Source organism: Sprattus sprattus, assembly GCF_963457725.1.
Source record: "Sprattus sprattus genome assembly, chromosome: 6".
NCBI lineage: Eukaryota > Metazoa > Chordata > Actinopteri > Clupeiformes > Clupeidae > Sprattus > Sprattus sprattus.
The window spans coordinates 16,852,124-16,870,702 of NC_137925.1; the positions used below are offsets into that span (position 1 = coordinate 16,852,124).

The 18,579-nt window shown below is 44.7% G+C and overlaps 1 protein-coding gene across 1 annotated transcript; it reads left to right on the forward strand.

Annotated features, from left to right (window-relative positions):
• The first annotated feature begins 550 nt into the window (after positions 1-550).
• fbxw11a (F-box and WD repeat domain containing 11a) lies at positions 551-17,508 on the forward strand. Its single transcript, XM_080840745.1, has 13 exons — positions 551-606; positions 5,269-5,337; positions 5,541-5,760; positions 6,417-6,603; positions 8,708-8,798; positions 9,837-9,974; positions 10,136-10,254; positions 12,217-12,466; positions 13,441-13,559; positions 13,752-13,862; positions 14,041-14,119; positions 14,536-14,700; positions 16,223-17,508. Exons 1-12 carry the CDS (start codon positions 568-570, stop codon positions 14,695-14,697), a joined length of 1,584 nt encoding a protein of 527 aa, XP_080696871.1. The 5' UTR covers positions 551-567; the 3' UTR covers positions 14,698-14,700; positions 16,223-17,508.
• Positions 17,509-18,579: the final 1,071 nt, after the last annotated feature.

Genomic DNA, 18,579 nt, shown 5'->3' on the forward strand with positions numbered 1-18,579 from the left:
ATTCAAATTTGATTGAGCTGTAATTTTTTGCTCTATGTCTGTTGGGAAGTCGAAACGTCAACATGAGGTACAGCCTAATCACAATACTGCGATGCAAAGACCTGGCGCTTTCAATTTTATACAGTCGTGCATCTACAAGTAATATATACGCATGTCCACTCCAGATATACAAAAATATTTGGCATTTGTTGCCCTCTTAAGAGCAATAGAGTAATCTTCAGAATTGCCTTTATAAAAAGAGCTACCTTTATAGATTGTTTAAGTGTCACGAACGCGATGTTTTTGCAAGGTCTTTCTGAAGGTAGAAAAAAATGGCAACAGTGTTGGGGAAAGCCGTAGTGGTTGTGTAGTCCAATCACATTGAACCATGCTTTACAAAAACACTCCCTCCATCACCGTATGTCCAATCACATAGTTGTAATTCATGAGAGGGCGTCTGAGTGCCGTTTTTGTCAGGTCACAAGCACAAAACACTCCCTGCCGTGGATTGTGACGTATACTCAGTTGCGGGCAGCGACGCAAGGCTGGGTTTCCATTTTCGCTTCGAGTTTCGGGCGGAACAACAATATGGAGCCGGAGATGGAAGACAAAACGCTGGAGCTAATGGTAAGCGGTCGGCTCAATGTTGGAAACCTTAGAAAACACCTGGCTTGTTTTTCGATTGGTGTAGAAGTATCACTATTCAGTGTATTATCAAAGGATTTCAGTGAACGACAAAACAGTCGTCATTCCGTAACGTTAAACGCAAGGGGAAAGGACAGGGAAATCGGCGATATCAAGCTATCGTTAGACAAATAATGTCAACGTCAGTGTTGGGCCTTGAAAAGTATTTTTCGTTTGTTCCAGTTGTTTATTGTCCAAATTCACCAAAAGCTCTTCCTATACATGTTAAGGGGAATGTGTCTAGAGTTAGATACATGACTACTGTCAATTATCAGCGAAAATGTCAGAAATTGAGGCAGCGTCCAGTCATTGCAGTGCCGCTGCGCCATTTGGCCCTGCTGTTACATAGCTAGCCACCTCTGTTATTAGCGTCATGTCTATCGAGACTGATAGGCATGTAGCTGCTTTAGCCACTGGCTTCAAGTCATGGCTAATATGACTAACACGTCCTATGTTTCCTTGAAAATGTGTCCCGTTTGGCCCTATCTGAGAGTATGGTGACTGACGTGAGATGCAGGAGTTTTTATTGCTGCGTAGAAGGAAGTGTCCACAGCTAACAGGAACCCGTAGGATGGCTAGCTAGCTAGGTGAAGTGGTGATTTTACTCGCCCTCCCCTTGACGTTATAGGTTATAGCTATCTGTGTAGCAGTGATTGTATGAAAAGTGAATCTAAACACACGTTAAAATGACCAAACTATGTTATGTGGTGTCATTAAACCTTTTAACGAATTAAAAGGTATGCTAATTCGTGAGTAGTAACGTTATATCTTAGCCCTAATAAAAAGTTAAACTTGTTAATAGAAGCTTGATAACTTACACGTTATTTCTGGGAGTTTTGTAGTCAGTGAATTTAAAACATTTGACCACATTCGATGTTTCACGCTTCGAGGAAAGTTAAACCCCAAGCAAGATGTCATTACTTGACAGTTGGCCAAGTTGTAACGTTATATTAGCTTTGTTCAAAGTTGTGGCTTGATTTACACTTACGCGAGTTTGTTTCCTGAAAGTGATTTTTATTAAAGAATTTTGTTTCTGGAGTGACATATTTTTCTACTGTTCTGACAAGACCAAAGACCTTAGACCACGCTCTGTTTTATAATGGATAGCATTTTCCTGTTAAAAGAACATCTTTCCATAGATAGTATCTGTTTCATTTAATCTTCCATGTTATTTCCAGTGTTCTCACTCACAGTGTTCTCACTGAAAACTGATTACAGTGTCGCTGTGATTCAACTGACGCTGAACTGGATATATCCTCATGACATATTAGTTGTAAATGGCAGCTCTTACCTAGACACACCCTCCTTCCTCTGCGTTCTGATGTTTTTTTTTTTTTTAAAGTATCCTAACGAAACCATGAACAGGAAACGTCGTTAATATTTAGTAAAGAAAGTGACACCCTAATGCTATACAACTAAAACCAACAAATACTGGGATTTAAACCATGGGTGGGATTCTGTTTGTTTTGTTTGTACTTTTGATCGCCCAAGAGTGTGTGGATAAAATCCCAAAGTGGAAATACCTCTGATGCAGTATACTGTACACTTCATATTTGATCATGCTGATTGTGCCCATCCTCTTCACAACTCTACCCAACCCATATTTAACAATGCTTCTGTCTTTAATGTATGTGCCTTTGCACTGTTTGTGACTGCGTCCATGTGTGTGTGTGTGTTTGTTCATTATACGAGAGTGTGTGTGTGTGTTTGTGCGCTAACTTTGTGTGTGTGTGTTTGGCTCTAATACTGGTTTTTCCCTCACTTAACTCCTTTCCCCACCTTCTCCTCCTTGGCACCCACATATTTGTCTCACTCCGTGTACCCTCTTTTGTTCACTCACTTCTCCCTCACCCCTTCTTTTTAATCTGGTTCACCCCTTCTCTGCCCATCTCTCTCTTGCTCGCTCTCTCCCTTTCTCTTACAACTGTCTCACATGGCCACTCAAATGCTTCTTGTTCCTGTCCCTTTCCTACTCTCTTGTCCCCCCCCCCCCAACTCCCCTCTTTCTCTCTTTCTTTCTCTCTCTCTTTCTCTCTCTCTCTCTCCCTCTCACACAGTGCTCTGTGCCTCGCTCTCTCTGGCTGGGCTGCTCCTCGGTGGCAGAGAGTTTGTGTGCACTCAGGTGCCTGCAGAGCCTCCCCTCCTCCCGGGCCCACAACCAGGTTCTGCTCTCCTCCTCTTAAAATCACCCCCCACCCCTTCCGTCTCCTATCCATCCCCTCTGTGCCTAGTGATGTGCTGCCCCCCACCCCTATGCACCACCTCAGTTTCTTCCCCTTTTTGCAGGATGCTGGCTCTGGCTCCTGGTTATGATGGGTGTTCCGGGCCTATTGCTTGTCCCTTAGGCATTATCTCTCTTGCACTCTCTCTCTCTCCATCTCTCCTTTATGGGTGCCACATCTGATTTATTATTTAACACATAGCTGTAGTCAGCTACAGGAGAGTTGTGTAGCGATGTTTTAGAGAGAGCGAGGGAACGCAGTAACTCTTAAGCCCTTCACTCATTAACTTCCGATGCAGCATCTTTTAGACAAATTTAATGTCAGTAACCTCGCAAATTGATAATTTAAAAAATATTTCCCCCCACTCCCACCCCCCGAGTGGAATTGAGTAACAGGAACTGCCACGTTTAGTGTAAAACTACTTGGAAGTCCTGTAGTTTGGGCTCAATCAATCAAGCGGCCTGCTGTATCACTGCGCTGTGGGTGTGGCCCGATGCTTTCTCACTGGCGAAGCGAGTGGGCGGAGTGTCGGCGTGCTGCACGGCCCACATGCCTGTGACTGAGGAGGCGCTGCCTGTTCATCTGGCCACACCAGTTACCTGCCTGACTGCCTGCCTGCCTTGTCTGCTTGCCTTGCCTGCCAGCTTTCAAATGATGCCGTCTGCCTCTTCCAGTGCTGTAGTGCTTGCTGCCCTGTCTTGTATGCTTGTTTGTGTGCGTTTTATTTTAACCTCACGTTTGCGTCTGTCCTTGTGATTTTGTCTGTCTGTGTATTTGTTTGCCTGAGTGTCCCTTCATCCAACACTTGACAGGGCCTTTAAAATTGTTGATTCGAAATGCCCAGTTTTTCCATAATAATCTTTTGCAAACATGGCCAGTTCTGCTGTATGTGTGTGTGTGTATATAAGACAGTGTTTACCCTAGGCTATATTCCATGTGGAACTACAGCAACAGGTTTTGTATGAACGTGCGTGTGTGTGTGTGTGTGTGTGTGCAGTTGAAGGTGGAGAGGGAAGTTTGTTTTGGGGACACGGCAGAGATCGTATCTCACAGGACGGAAGAGAGAAACCGGAACAGGACTTGGATGTTCCACCTAGTGTCAGACACTACGCAGCCCAGGATGCAATCTGATTATAGTCATTCCCAAGAATCCAATTTGTGAATCATGAGCTGTGCCAGATTGGACCAGGCCAGATGCTCAGGACGTTGAGGTCTAGGCGGATGTTTCCCGGTCACACTCTTCAGAGAACTAAGTATTGCAAGTGTATTCTCAGCTTTTGAACCTTGAGATCAGCATTATTTTAATCTTAGAGTTCTAATAGAATAGTTGTTCTGGTGTAGGGTCCTAGGCTTTATCATGCAGGTAGGCAAGTAGTCTTAGTTTTTTTAGTGTTCAAACCAAAGTTGGGTCATGGTCAGTTTTGAAAATCTTTAGAGAGGGTAAACGCATTCAATGAAGTGTTTCAGAGTCTATGAACATGATCAGGAAACGATAGATGGCTTTGCGAGTGATTTAGTGTGAGTAAATGTGGTTAAGCCTCTTTGAGAAGCGTACATGCAGTCTTCCCACTTACACACACACACACACACACACACACACACACACAGAGATCACCCTCTGCAAATGGTCATGCTGTCATTTCATCTCATGCAGTGTATCCCCTGCTGTGTTCTCTGCTTGACGCCTGCATTACAGTCTGTCGTTATGAATGAGGCTCAGACCTCTTCTGCCTCGTTACCAGCCCTCTCAAATGAGCTGGTCCAAGGTCACACTGTTCTCAGATCAGCTCTCTTGCACTCGCATGCTGTTTGAACAGAAGGCAGACCCACCCACCGAAGTCCATTGGAAATCCACAAACTACGTTAATTAGTGTTATCCACTGTATTTGCAAAGTCACCCATTGGTTTTACGCAAGACTAGATGGCATAGGGTAGTTTTCAGGTGTGTGTTCATGCCACAACTAGTCTTGGGTTTTTTGAGCTCAGATTCTAGACCTCCAGGGCCCCCCTTGGACTGGATCCAGCTCGCCCTGTCAGCTCCTCTGAATGTCGTCCTGGTTCAGTGAGCTGTGGTGATCCTCACCCTGGATCCAATGATGCCCTTTGTGTCTGTGGTTCACTTCTTTTTTTTCTTTTCGTCCATTGTCGTTTGCCTGTTGTAGTGGTCCCCCACCCCCGCCCCTTTTAAATGTCTCCTGTTAGTTCCTTCATGCACTGATGTGTTCCAGTAGCCTGTAGCGACACCCCTTTCTTTCTTTCTTTCTTTCTTTCTTTCTTTCTTTCTCTGTCTTCTGCAGACACCCTACATGCTCGTCCAGTCTCACTCATCTGTGTGGTGGTGTTTCTTTGTTTTTATCTTCCCCCTCCCTGTCTCTCTGCACAGAATATGACTGTTATGGAGCCTCAGAATCACTCAGATGAGCTTTCGCCAAAGAAGACCACAGTGTTCAAGGTGAGTGTTTCATCTGTGTTTGTGTGTGTGTGTGTGTGTGTGTTTGCGTGTGCAAGCATACATGCCTATGAACTGTGTGATATGTACCATTGTATTGTGACTTTGACCTTTTGTGGATTTCACCTTCTAAAGGTTTTTGGACATTCATCTTTAAAACAGTGCAGCTGTGTAACACCCTGTTCTCTATGCCTTCCCTTGGAAAGCTCGGTAACGGAGTGGTGTCGGGGTCCCGGAAGCGGCCGTCGCAGGGCAACTTTGAGAAGGAGAAGGACGTGTGCATCCAGCTGTTTGACCAGTGGTCGGAGGGGGACCAGGTTGAGTTTGTGGAGCACCTCATCTCGCGCATGTGCCACTACCAGCACGGCCATATCAACTCCTACCTCAAGCCCATGCTCCAGAGGGACTTCATCACAGCGCTGCCAGGTACACGTACACATACACCCAGGTGGAGGCAACAGCTCCACCTCAAGGCCATACTGCAAAGAAACTTCATTGTACTGTGTACACACGCACGCACACACGCACACACGCACGCACACCCACACTTACTAGCCGTATCAAACCATGCCAGAGCACCTCACCTGGGTGTAACAGTGGACTGTACTGCTTGGGGGTCACAGTCTAATCTTCCTCACCCCCTCAGTAGACCCTGCAGCACGGATGATGAAGCTCACTGACACTCATAGGTCAGCCCAAACTGTGGGGACACATTCCCAGTAATCCCACTGAGTAAAGGCACACACACAAGCTTGCCCTGTATAATGTGAATGGACCGTGAATGGACCTCTTTCCTTTGATGAGCTGAGTTCCATTCAGAAGATATTACCACATCAATGTTTTGAATCGATACAGTCTAGGCTTAACTTGTGAGCCTTACAGAAGGGTTTAAGTGATTCATTTAAAAACCTGACCTCCCAACTTGATTTTACAACTTTGACTGGCATTCCATTTCAACATTCAAGTCAGAAATTTGTACCCCCTCTTGGGAGGGAAAAAAATAACACACACCAAATGTTTATATAAGTTACCAAATGTATATAAAACATCTTACTTACCACACATCTGTCCCCTCTCCCCAGCCCGAGGTCTGGACCACATAGCGGAGAACATCCTGTCGTTCCTGGACGCGCGCTCGCTGTGCTCGGCCGAGCTGGTGTGTAAGGAGTGGCAACGGGTCATCTCTGAGGGCATGCTGTGGAAGAAGCTGATCGAACGCATGGTCCGCACAGACCCGCTCTGGAAGGGCCTCTCTGAAAGACACCAGTGGTGAGAGCACTACTATCCACCAATGCGTTAGTGTGCACCGGCTGCCCAGCCGCAATAGAACCTGACTCTGTAGGGCACGGAGTCAGACAGGAGAGGTTGAATGGGTTGTGCTGAGACGGGGCTTTTCAAGCAGAGCAGGAACAGGTCACCACCGCTGTCAGGTCACACAGGACTGTGTGGGTGGGAGAGATGCAATGTGAGCATTTTGTTTGTCGGGGAAAAAAAGATAAACTTAGAGATGTCTTAAACACTTAGAGGATATGTGATTGATGAATGGCAAAAATATATACAGTGCCACTTGAAAGTATGTGAACCCCTTGAGCACTTAAGCGTTTTCTGTTGTTTTACCATGATTTTTCATTTTTTTATCACCAATTTTCCATAGATGAAATGTCAGGTTTATGTTTATCATTTGCATGTACTTGTTTAGAGGAAATTGTTTGAGAAGCTGAAAAACTACATGAAACATGGAATTAGTCCATTTCAAAAGTAAGTGAACCCCCAGCTGAATTGATAAAGTCAAGCAGGTAACAGATTCAGTGAAACTTATTTGGGTGAATAATTAGTCAATTGAGCAAACCGATCATCTGAGACATCCTTAGGGAAAGGTTTGGGCAACACAGATTAAAAGAGAGAGGAAACCAACCAAACTACTGTAGTGCCAAGGTGTACCCACACAGATCAACAATGCCGAGAGGAAACGAGATATCCGAGAACATCAGGAAGAAGGTACTGACAGCCCATCAGTCTTGGGAAAGCTATAAGACCATCTCCAAAAGATTCCAGCTCCATCCATCCATCCAAGACAAATAATTTTGAAATGGAGGGCATTCAACATGACCGCATCTCTGCCTAGAAGTGGACGCCCATCAAGACCATCACCAAGAAGCACCAGAAGAAGAATAAATCAGGTAAAAGTCAACCCACACATCACCTCTAAAGAGTTTCGGACCTCTCTGGCAGCATCTGGGGTAAATGTACATGGGTCTACAATCAGACGAAAATTGTTGGTTTTGATCGTGACAAAATAATTCTATCTCGGACTCATCTGTTTAAAGAAGGGACTTCCAGAAGGCCTTTGGTTTATCCAAGTGCTCTCGGGCAAAGTTGAAACGGGCAGTTTTGTTCTTTCTTGAGAGCAGAGGCTTCCTTCTAGCAACTCGATCATGAATGTCATGTCTATTCAATTTTCGTCTGATTGTAGACCCATGTACATTTACCCCAGATGCTGCCAGAGAGGTCTGAAACTCTTTAGAGGTGATGTGTGGGTTGACTTTTACCTGATTTATTCTTCTTCTGGTGCTTCTTGGTGATGGTCTTGATGGGCGTCCACTTCTAGGCAGAGATGCGGTCATGTTGAATGCCCTCCATTTCTAAATTATTTGTCTTGGATGGATGGATGGAGCTGGAATCTTTTGGAGATGGTCTTATAGCTTTCCCAAAACTGATGGGCTGTCAGAACCTTCATCCTGATGTTCTCGGATATCTCGTTTCCTTTCGGCATTGTTGATCTGTGTGGGTACACCTTGGCACTACAGTAGTTTGGTTGGTTTCCTCCCTCTTTTAATCTGTGTTGCCCAAACCTTTCCCTAAGGATGTCTCAGATGATCGGTTTGCTTAATTGACTAATTAAGCACCCAAATAAGAATCTGTTACCTGCTTGACTTTACCAATTCAGCTGGGGGTTCACTTACTTTTGAAATGGACTAATTCCATGTTTCATGTAGTCTTTTGGCTACTCAAACAATTCCCTCTAAAAAAAGTACATGCAAATGATAAATATAAACCTGACATTCCTTCTATGGAAAATTGGTGATGAAAAAAATGAAAAATCATGGTAAAACAACAGAAAACTCCTAAGTGGTCAAGGGGTTCACATACTTTAAAGTGGCACTGTATATATATATTTTTTTTTTTTCACAGACTGTACATGTTTGCTTTATAAGCATTGTGTCACACCACTCATAGGCATTGTAAGATCTTGTGTAGTCATTATTGTAGGGGCTGAATCTTTGGGGCTTGTTAAAGCACCCAGAAAAGTTTTTATTATTCAGAAAAGAGCCTGAAGTAATATGATTGGTTGTGTTCTGCTATCCGTCACCAGGGAGAAGTACCTCTTCAAGAACCGCACACCAGAAGTCCCGCCAAACTCCTACTACCACTCACTTTATCCTAAAATCATCCAGGACATAGAGGTGAGAATCTCTACACACACTCACGAATATATATATAAATATCTGACAGATGTATATATCTCACAGATTTTTAAAAGCTTATCACTGCAAATTGATATACGTGATACATTTATATGAATGAATCTCAAAGCATGTAATTTATTTGATTATTTTTCCACTTGACAATCAATCACAAAGCAAAGTGAAAAAAGAATCGAATTAATAACATGCTTTGTGATTTATTCATATAGATTTATCACTTTAATATCAATTTGCAGTGATAAGTCAGATTTGCTATTGACGTGAAGTGACAAAGTAAACAAGCCTTGGTGCTGTTTATGAGCAGATGTATACCACACATTAATGGAAAACGCCAGATACTTCAATTATCTATATTTAATGAAGACCACATTTCTGATTAACCCATCTCATAGCTTGTCTTAAACTATCGAGCTAAATAACTCGGGTAACAGCAAGCTAAACCAAAAATGTAAGCAAATCTTGCTCGCTTGCGAACTTACAGTATGTCACCAAAAAACACGTAGCCCATAACTTTGCGTTGCCTCGGTTAAACACCAGTTTCCTCTTAGGGTTAGAAATATGGTCTACTAGAAAGAAAACAATTACTTTTTGGGATTTTCAGAAGTTTCTGCTAAAGCTTTTCTGAAGTTCAGGAATTCTCCATCTCGTACTTGAAAACGAGGTGATGTATATAAATATTTCCAAGATTAGGCTGTAGACTCAACATCCAACTACCAATACAGCCCAAAACATTGATGCTAGCTCTACATCAGAAAAACACAGTGGGAGAAATACAAACAATTACCACAATGCAGCCTGGCCACTAAGTCCATCCAATATGGCCGTTGCTGAGCAGTGCACAGTGACCAATGGGGTCAAGGGGCATCATATAGTACGAATAATATGCGTTATCTAATTTTTGTATGTATTATTTTTGTATAACCCTTATCTATCTATGTATCCCTTTCTCTCTCTCTCTCTCTGTCTTTTTCTTCTCTCAACATCAATTTATTGATGTATCTGACTCTGTGTCCTCAGACCATAGAGGCGAACTGGCGGTGTGGAAGGCACAACCTGCAGAGGATCCAGTGTCGCTCGGAGAACAGTAAGGGGGTGTACTGCCTTCAATATGACGATGAAAAAATCATCAGCGGCCTTCGAGACAACTCCATAAAGGTTTGTGTGTGTGTGAGAGAGTTGCTCAGCCAGAAGATCCCAAATATTGTTGATAATTTCGAATTTGACGATTATAGTTTTTTGAGGTTATAATGCAGGACCTCCCTCCCTCTCTCCCATCTTTGTCTCTGTTTCCATCTCTCTCTATTGCTCCTCCACAGATCTGGGATAAGCAATCTCTTGAGTGTCTGAAGATTCTGACGGGCCACACAGGTTCTGTCCTGTGTCTGCAGTACGATGAACGGGTCATTGTCACAGGTTCATCTGACTCCACTGTCAGGTTAGTGGTAGGGCGCACATGTGCTCACACTCACATACACACTCACATGAAAATAGGACCCTGTCCTTCACCTTGACCTTTTTTTAAGTGTGTGTGTGTGTTATCATTTAGACATTAAACCCTTAGTTGTTCAGGGCAAAATGTACAAAGGGTATTTAGTCTGCTTTTGTCTCATCATCTTAGCCTTAAACAATCGTTAAACATAGCTTGTACGTGCATAGCTAAACAGTGGCGATCAGAGTAATTGAGATGTCCACGTCTAACTTAATACGATGATCACCACCCGCTTAGGTGTCCACGTCTGACATACTACCTTTAAAAGGAATCACCTGCTGCCTGCCCTGTACATTACTACCTCTCAACATGCGTGTTGTGTGAGGACAATTTAAAGCATGGCCTGGTGTTGAGACGCCGCCAACATGTCTGGAAAAAGAAACAGAGTGAAAATTTGATAATTTCATACTTTTACGAAAGTTCAGAAGTGGAATGATCGCGCTAGGAAATGTATATAATTAAACTCTAAGCATGGCCTGCTCCTACTGGTGATCCGAGTTTTCAAGATGCATCCATTTTGCCAAATGCCCGGACAACTGCGTTAAACACCCGTTAGACAGCATTATAACTGCATTCGACAGCCCGGACATCTAAACTTCGTCATCGTCTCATTGTCATTTAATCAAAGGTGACCAACATTACAACAACGTTGTAGTGGAGAATTGGCCTTTGTAATTTGGTGAATCACCCTTCATAAATTTGGCCCTTACTGTAGTGTCTAAATGTTTATTTGGGACAAAACCTGTGAACACACACACTCTCTCTCTCTCTCTCTCACAAACACACACACACAAACACACACGCACACACACAGACAGTCACACACGCGCACGCACACGCGCAGACACACACACACACACACACACAAATGTCTCTCATTCACTTGTTTTGTTTGTTTGTTTGTGAAAGTCCTCCCTTGCTGTCTGTAGACTGTAAGTGTATTTGTGTGCTCGGGCTGACATCATGAATTTAGCATTTTCTGACTAATCCTAATATTTGTCCTGGAAAACACCCTTATGAATCCAACATGAGATGACCCTGACCTCAGAAAACATTAATAACCCTCTCGACGTGTGTGTGTGTGAAGAAGAGAGAGAGGGAGGGAGGGAGAGTGTGTGTGTGAGGCAAAGAGAACGCATAAGACCTTGTAACATCAATCAAGTGCACCAGAGAACGGCAGTGACACCGAAGCCCTTTAAAACTCCACATTGCTCTCTGTCCTGACTGGGAAATCTCCACGGAAAGGCTGAGTTCACTTCCTGAGCCAGAGCTATGACAGGCAGGCAGATGTGTATGGCCCGGGTGTCATGTTTTCCAGTGTGCGTGTGTGTGTGTGTGTGTGTGTGTGTTTGTTTGCTGATCATGCGTGTGTGGTGTATGCATTTGCTAATGTAATATGTGTGTTTGTCAATGCACATGTCTCTGTGTGTGTCATCCCTGCTGTCCCTGTGCCAATACAAATCTGTGTTTTGAATTTTTCCCTGTGGGTTAATAGGTTTAGAAATGAATTTGATCCACCCATCAGCAGGGCTTAGCTGACACTAGGTGGCAGCACAGACAAGCTTCTGTTTACAGCCCGTAATGGAAAGACCATTAGCATCATGTTCTGACTTAAGTAGCCGCTTTGAAGCCCTCTCTCAGGGGGTTATTAAGCTAACTCGCTCAGACGTGAAGGAAGTGCATTAACATTTAGCTCACTCTTACTCACTCTTACTTTCCTTCTTTCTTTTTGCTACCTCTCTTTTCACACTCCCCAATTTTTCATCGGTCACCTTTTCATGTTCTTACTTGGTCTTGCTATATGTCCCCTTTATGTTTTCCTTTCTTTCTCTTTCTTTTTTTGTTTGTTTGTTTGGTTCTTTCTACTGACTGATTCTCTTTCTCCCTTCTTCTCCTCTCGTCCTGCAGGGTGTGGGACGTGAACTCGGGCGAGGTGCTCAACACGCTCATCCACCACAACGAGGCGGTGCTGCACCTGCGCTTCTGCAACGGCCTGATGGTGACGTGTTCCAAGGACCGCTCCATTGCCGTGTGGGACATGGCCTCGCCCACCGACATCAGCCTTCGCCGCGTGCTAGTGGGCCACCGCGCCGCCGTCAATGTGGTCGACTTTGACGACAAGTACATCGTCTCTGCCTCAGGCGACCGCACCATCAAGGTGAGCTAAAGTGACCGGAGGAAGAAGTGTTTATGGGAAATGTAGGCACACTAAAGTCTCCAATTTTGTGGAGAGGTCTATGTTTGCTGTAAGAATTTTGGTAGTTTTCAGTGGCAGCGCCATGCGTTGAATTCACAGGAAACACTGTTGGAATCGACTCGTTCTGATGTGAGTTATTGTGGACACAATAACCAAATGAAATGCGTTTGACTGGTTTGCTTTGATTGGACAGTACAAGGAATTTTAAAAAGTGAGAAATGGCCATATGTTTGATATAACTGGCACTTTTTCGCTACTGTTATTTCTCACGGCTCAAACTCTTTAGAGACATGTGTTTTTAAAAGTATTATTCAAATTAAATAAAAGGGGGGGGGAAGCATAACATTATCCATGTTATTTTTATGAACCTAATGCCAAGAGGGGCATGGATAACATGCAACAGGAAGATCTTCCAAGATGAAATTCATCCGGAACATTATTTTTTACACACAAAAAACAAGAAAAGAAAACAATTCCAAACAATCCCGAGCAGAACACGCCGTCTTGATGTCTTCCATGCGGAGAGCATGAGAACCTCTGGCGTTTGATCGGGCCACGTCGGGTCGGCATGAATAAACCATCACAGGAACAACGCTCCCTGTGTGTGTCTCCCGGCTGGGTTTGTCTTGTAATATCACTCAGCGGATGGCCAGGCCAAGGCAAGGAGGGCTGCCTGTGTTGGTTGGCAGGGCTGCGGGCTCAACTTCCCCCCCCCCCCCACACCCCCCTGTTTGGCTTTTGGGTCGAGGGACCCGCTGGAGGCCTGATCCGTCTCACGTTACGGGTAGCTGTTCGGGTCTCCTTGATATTGGACTTTTCATAAATAATGGTCATGTTAGGGTTTTGATTTAATTAGAAGTGTTATGATTGTGTGTGCAGGCTATTAATGTATGTGTGTGTGTGTGGTGTGTGTGTGTGTGTGTGTGTGTGTGTAGGTGTGGAGCACCAGCACGTGTGAGTTTGTGCGCACATTGAATGGCCACAAACGAGGCATCGCCTGTCTGCAGTACCGGGACCGGCTCGTGGTCAGTGGCTCCTCCGACAACACCATCAGGTTCGTGGATGTGTGTGTAGGTCTTTGTGGAAACTGCTCTTTGTGCTATGGCTTTTGGTGGGCTCTCAAGTGCTGTGAGCGTACAATGATGGTATGGTTGAATTCTTCACTTGCATATTATGTATTGAATCATGTAGTGTGTCTCTCTCTCTGTCTCTTTCTTTCTCTCTCTCTCTCTGTCTCTCTTTCTAGGCTGTGGGATATAGAGTGTGGGGCGTGTTTGCGGGTTCTGGAGGGCCATGAGGAGCTGGTCCGCTGCATTCGCTTCGACAACAAGCGCATCGTCAGCGGAGCATACGATGGGTCAGCAACACACTCCTTCTGTGTGTCTTGGAACACTCTCTCTCACACACACACACACACACACACACACACACACAATGTCCCTCTGTCTTTTTCTCCCTCTCTCTCTCACACACACATAACTCAGGATTTGCTTACAGTTGCATGATGTTCTGTCTTGTCCATTTTCTCTCTGCAGTAAAATTAAAGTGTGGGACTTACAAGCTGCCCTGGATCCCCGGGCCCCAGCCAGTACCCTCTGCCTGCGCACACTAGTGGTTAGTAACTGACTGTGTGTGTGTGTGTGTGTGTGTGTGTGTGTGTGTGTGTGTGTGTGTTCAGACAAATACTGTAACTTTACTGCAAACCTAATGCAAAAGAAATTTCATCTAGTAAGCAGGGTGAAAGCAGGCATTTTTAAAGTGCCAGTATGCCTTGGCAGAGCATGCTTGTGCAGGGATCATGTTGCGTAACAGTTTCAGTGAAACTGATGGTTGCCTTTGAGCTAGCCAGGTGATTTAAAGCACAGGCCAGGTGATTTAAAGCACAGGCCAACTGCCTGAGTCCCATGTAGCCCAGAGGTAAACATTGTGAACTCTGTGGCTTCTTCCTGTGACCGTAGAACTATTCTATTGTTGTGGTGTGAACACCGAGGTTCCTTTAACTAATTCCTGTTGTCATGGTGACCTGGCAGGAACATTCAGGGCGTGTGTTCCGCCTCCAGTTTGACGAGTTCCAGATAATCAGCAGCTCCCATGACGACACCATCCTCATCTGGGACTTCCTCAACGTGTCGGCCAATGGGCAGCCAGAGGGCCGGTCGCCCTCCCGCACCTACACGTATATCTCCAGATAGCAGGTACATCCTCATACTGGTGCGCTTGCTAGTGCACCCTCAGACACGCTCACACTCACAGACACGTGCACACACAAACACACACACACACACACACACACACTTCTAGCTCCATTGTGCGGATAGGTATAAGAGTGAGGCCATGTATTCAGACACACGCATACAAGACGGAGCACATATATGCCCACTCATAAGTCCACTCCCTCACAAGCAGTTCTGGGTGTTTGTCCATTCATAACAGGTGCTGACCCATTCCCATGACATATTTGTCACCATTTCCTGTATCAGAGTTACGAATGATTTTGAACTTTATTTATTTATTTATTTTTGCATTTATGTTTTTACCATGAAATGACTCCCTTTCATTTAGCACATTTGTTATTCTCTGGTGATGAGTGTTTCAGCTCTGCACAGTTGCAGTGAGTTCCCCAGTGTCTTAAGGAATGACTACTCCATCAGGCCTCTGCTATGCGCCTCTACTGATTCAGAGCATAAGATCCTCCATTGATTGGAACGCAGCAATCGTCACTGTAGTCACATCGTATCACCACACTCAACCTGGGGTCAAAACACAATAACATCCCTCCATCGGTGTTGCATACTGCCTTTATGTATACTACACATGGCCAACCACATACAGGGAGCTACGAATCATTAAAAATACATTCTTCTTAGAAAATCATTCTGAGGCTCCCCTGCATACTCACTGTATGCAGGGAACATTCTGAAACTCTACACCACCTAATGCAATAGCTCTGGGCTACTGTGCAAAATACCATTTGAAATGACACTGATAAATCACCTCATGGTTTAAACTCTGGCTGGAGAACTGGAAAAAATACACACACCTATTTACATGTAGGTGTGAATCTTTTGGCTTGAATGCTGTGGTGTTGGAAAAGACATGGAAAATTCGTGTTATCCCGGCCCATTTTATAGATGTGGTTGTGCTTTGAGCTTACAACACCGCCTGTAAGGGTCTTCATTCAATATGAGCTTTGCTGTCAGCTGCGCTATTTGCTACAGTGTTGTATTGCTTTTCTGGCACCACATTACATTTTTTTTTTTCTGTAGAACAGGGATTCATAGGGGATCTGTGCTTCACACATGACAAGAGAGATGTTCTCGGTAGGACTGCTATAATGGAGGTCTTAAATTGACCGCCGTTTACAACCCCATATAGAGCTTGGGAGGTCAAAAGATGGGTCTGGAGCACCCAGTTAAATATGTCTATGGTGAGATACCACAGACCAACCAAGGTCATCCCCAGCAGCCCATAAAAATAGCTGTGGTCTCGCTGCCTGAAGCATAATCCACATGTGTGTTCAGCACTGCTGCGTAGGGAAGTGGAGTCAGCTCACCCCTAGCAGAGAAAAGAGAACCTCTCCCCGTACTGAGTAAGGAGATACAGGCATAGATGTCACTTATTCACTCTCTCTCTCACACACACACACACACACACACACACACACACACACACAAAATCTGCATGGTGTGTGATCTGGTCTGTCTTCTCTTCCTCCAGGTGCCTCTCCTCTGTGGCAGTGTGTCCTGGAAAAGCTGAGAGCTGATTGGCTGTGGCTGTCCCAGAGAGGAGCCCAGGGACCCTCCTCCTCCTCCTCATTTTCATCCTCACTGCTGTGCATTCATCCCCGCAGCGACTCCTCAATCTGAAACAGCACTTTACGACGCTGACCTGTACTTTCAACCACGTTCACCCGGAAAGCCCCCACCCCCATCACTGTTGGTGCACAGCCCTCGATCCAGTTCTTTTTAAGCCAGCTCTATTTAAACAAAAGTCCTGAAAAGCACATACTTGCACTCTTCCCCCTAACTCTCCTAACCACTAGCCCTGACCAGTTCTCGGGGTGGGGTTCTTCTTCTATGTCCAGCCTGTTTGGTCTTAAACACAGACATGCTACTGTAGATACGCTAATAAGCCTAGCGGTAACGCAAACAGCATCCAAGTCTACTACTACTTAACACTTACAGGACACTAGCCATATTGCAGAGGCACTCGTTCTTTGCGTTCTCTCTCTCTCTCTCTCTCCCGCTGCACTTCCCATCCCTTTTTCTTTTTCTGATGGACGGGACCGATGGACGCTTACAGACGGACACACGACATGATCGCAAATCAGAGACAGAGACTCTGTGCAAGCCTCGGGGCATGAAGACCTGATTGGTTGGTTGGTTGATTGACGGATTCATAAATGGGATGACAATTTTGAGGAACGAGTGAGGAAGTAGGGAAATGGAGGAAAGGGAGTCTTTCTCCGTCAGCCTCCCCCACCCCCCCCTCCCCTTGTTTTTGGGGTTGCGGAGGGGGGGGGGCTTCCCAGTTCCCTGTTCCCTGTTCCCTGTGGTGCCTTTTCTTCAGGGCACAGGACACACTTAGTGCTAGCCAGACTTGTTGATTGACAAGCCCGCAGCACCGAACTGCAGTGACTGACGTCAGGTGGGGGTGGGCCCTTCACTGTGTCTCGTCACTTGTATGTATGTATGTATGTTTGTGAATGTGTTGTTGTTTTGTTTTATTTTGTTGTTTTTGTTTTGTTTTTTCATCAAGGAGATTGCTCTGCATGTGAGGCCAAAGGGAGAAGCTGTTTTCTGCCAAGCCTCTTCTTTCTTTTTAACTCCGTTTCTTTCATACTGTTTTCTCCCCATATTTCACCCCATTTTTAAAATTGGACAAGTTATTTCTTTCTTGCTGAGATTGTGCTAGACGTTGTAACTCTCTTCATTCAGTGTCAATTGTTTTCTCTCTCTCTCTCGTGTACTTGCCTGCTTTTTTCTTTTGTTCTAAGGGTCCTGTGTCTTGAAACTGAGTTTATCTGTAAACAAAACTGTCTTGTCAAAAAACTGTGTTGTATATTAAAAAGATTTTTTAAAAGATGAAAAAAACCTTATTGTGAATAAAACACTTTACTGTGAAAGAGTGTTTGTCATATAATCTGTGTGTGTGTGTGTGTGTGTGTGTGTGTGTGTGTGTGTGTGTGTGTGTGTGTGTGTGTGTGTGTGTGTGTGTGTGTGTGTGTGTGTGTGTGTGTGTGTGTGTGTGTGTGTGCGTGCGTGCGAGAGAGCGCGCGCGTGTCTGTGACATTGGTGTGTAAGCTGTCTTGTGTTTAATTTTCTCCATGGGGGTTTTGATTATTGAGGGGATTAATTATATGAATGTAAACATATTTGTGAAGCTGAGTGAACTTGTGCGTGAGCGCGCGTGCGTGCTGGGGATCAGTGTAAATCAGCATAACTGCTCAAATATGATTAGCCACCACTGGCCTTTTCACAATAACCGGCCATTCTTGATTAAATGTTCCAAAAGCTTCAGTAGACCTAGCTTACCTTTTGGAAGCTACATTTCTGTCAGCAGTATACAATGTATGTATGTATGTTCAGTATACATGGCCGAACCTTGCTGTCTGCAGTGCTTCTCTTTTTGTCCACCAGATGGTGCCAGAACCTCAGTTTTATCCGTGAGGCTTGTTAAGAGCAGTTGAGTCAAACCAAGGCCTTGCATGCCTGAACAGAGCTGGACTGTTTACTCTCAAGGGCATCTAGAATTTTGAAGATATTTAGTCCAAAGCCATATGTTTTGGGATGTCTGTATCAATTCCCATAATGACTGAAATAAAGACCTGAAGCGGGAGATAGCCTGGCTGCCTCGACTCTTTTGTGAATGAGTGGCCTGTGTTGGACTGGCACTGCTTGTGAAGTTGGCACAGTCGGCGCATTTTAAGATTTGCAGGCTGTGCTGTGCTGTGTTAGTGCAGTTTTGTGTCACCCTGAGACGGCACTGGAATTCCTCGCTGGACTTGCGCTCCAAGGCTGAGTTTGTGTTCAGCTGTTTTTCGGAGCATGTCAGCACTAGGGTCAAAATTGTTT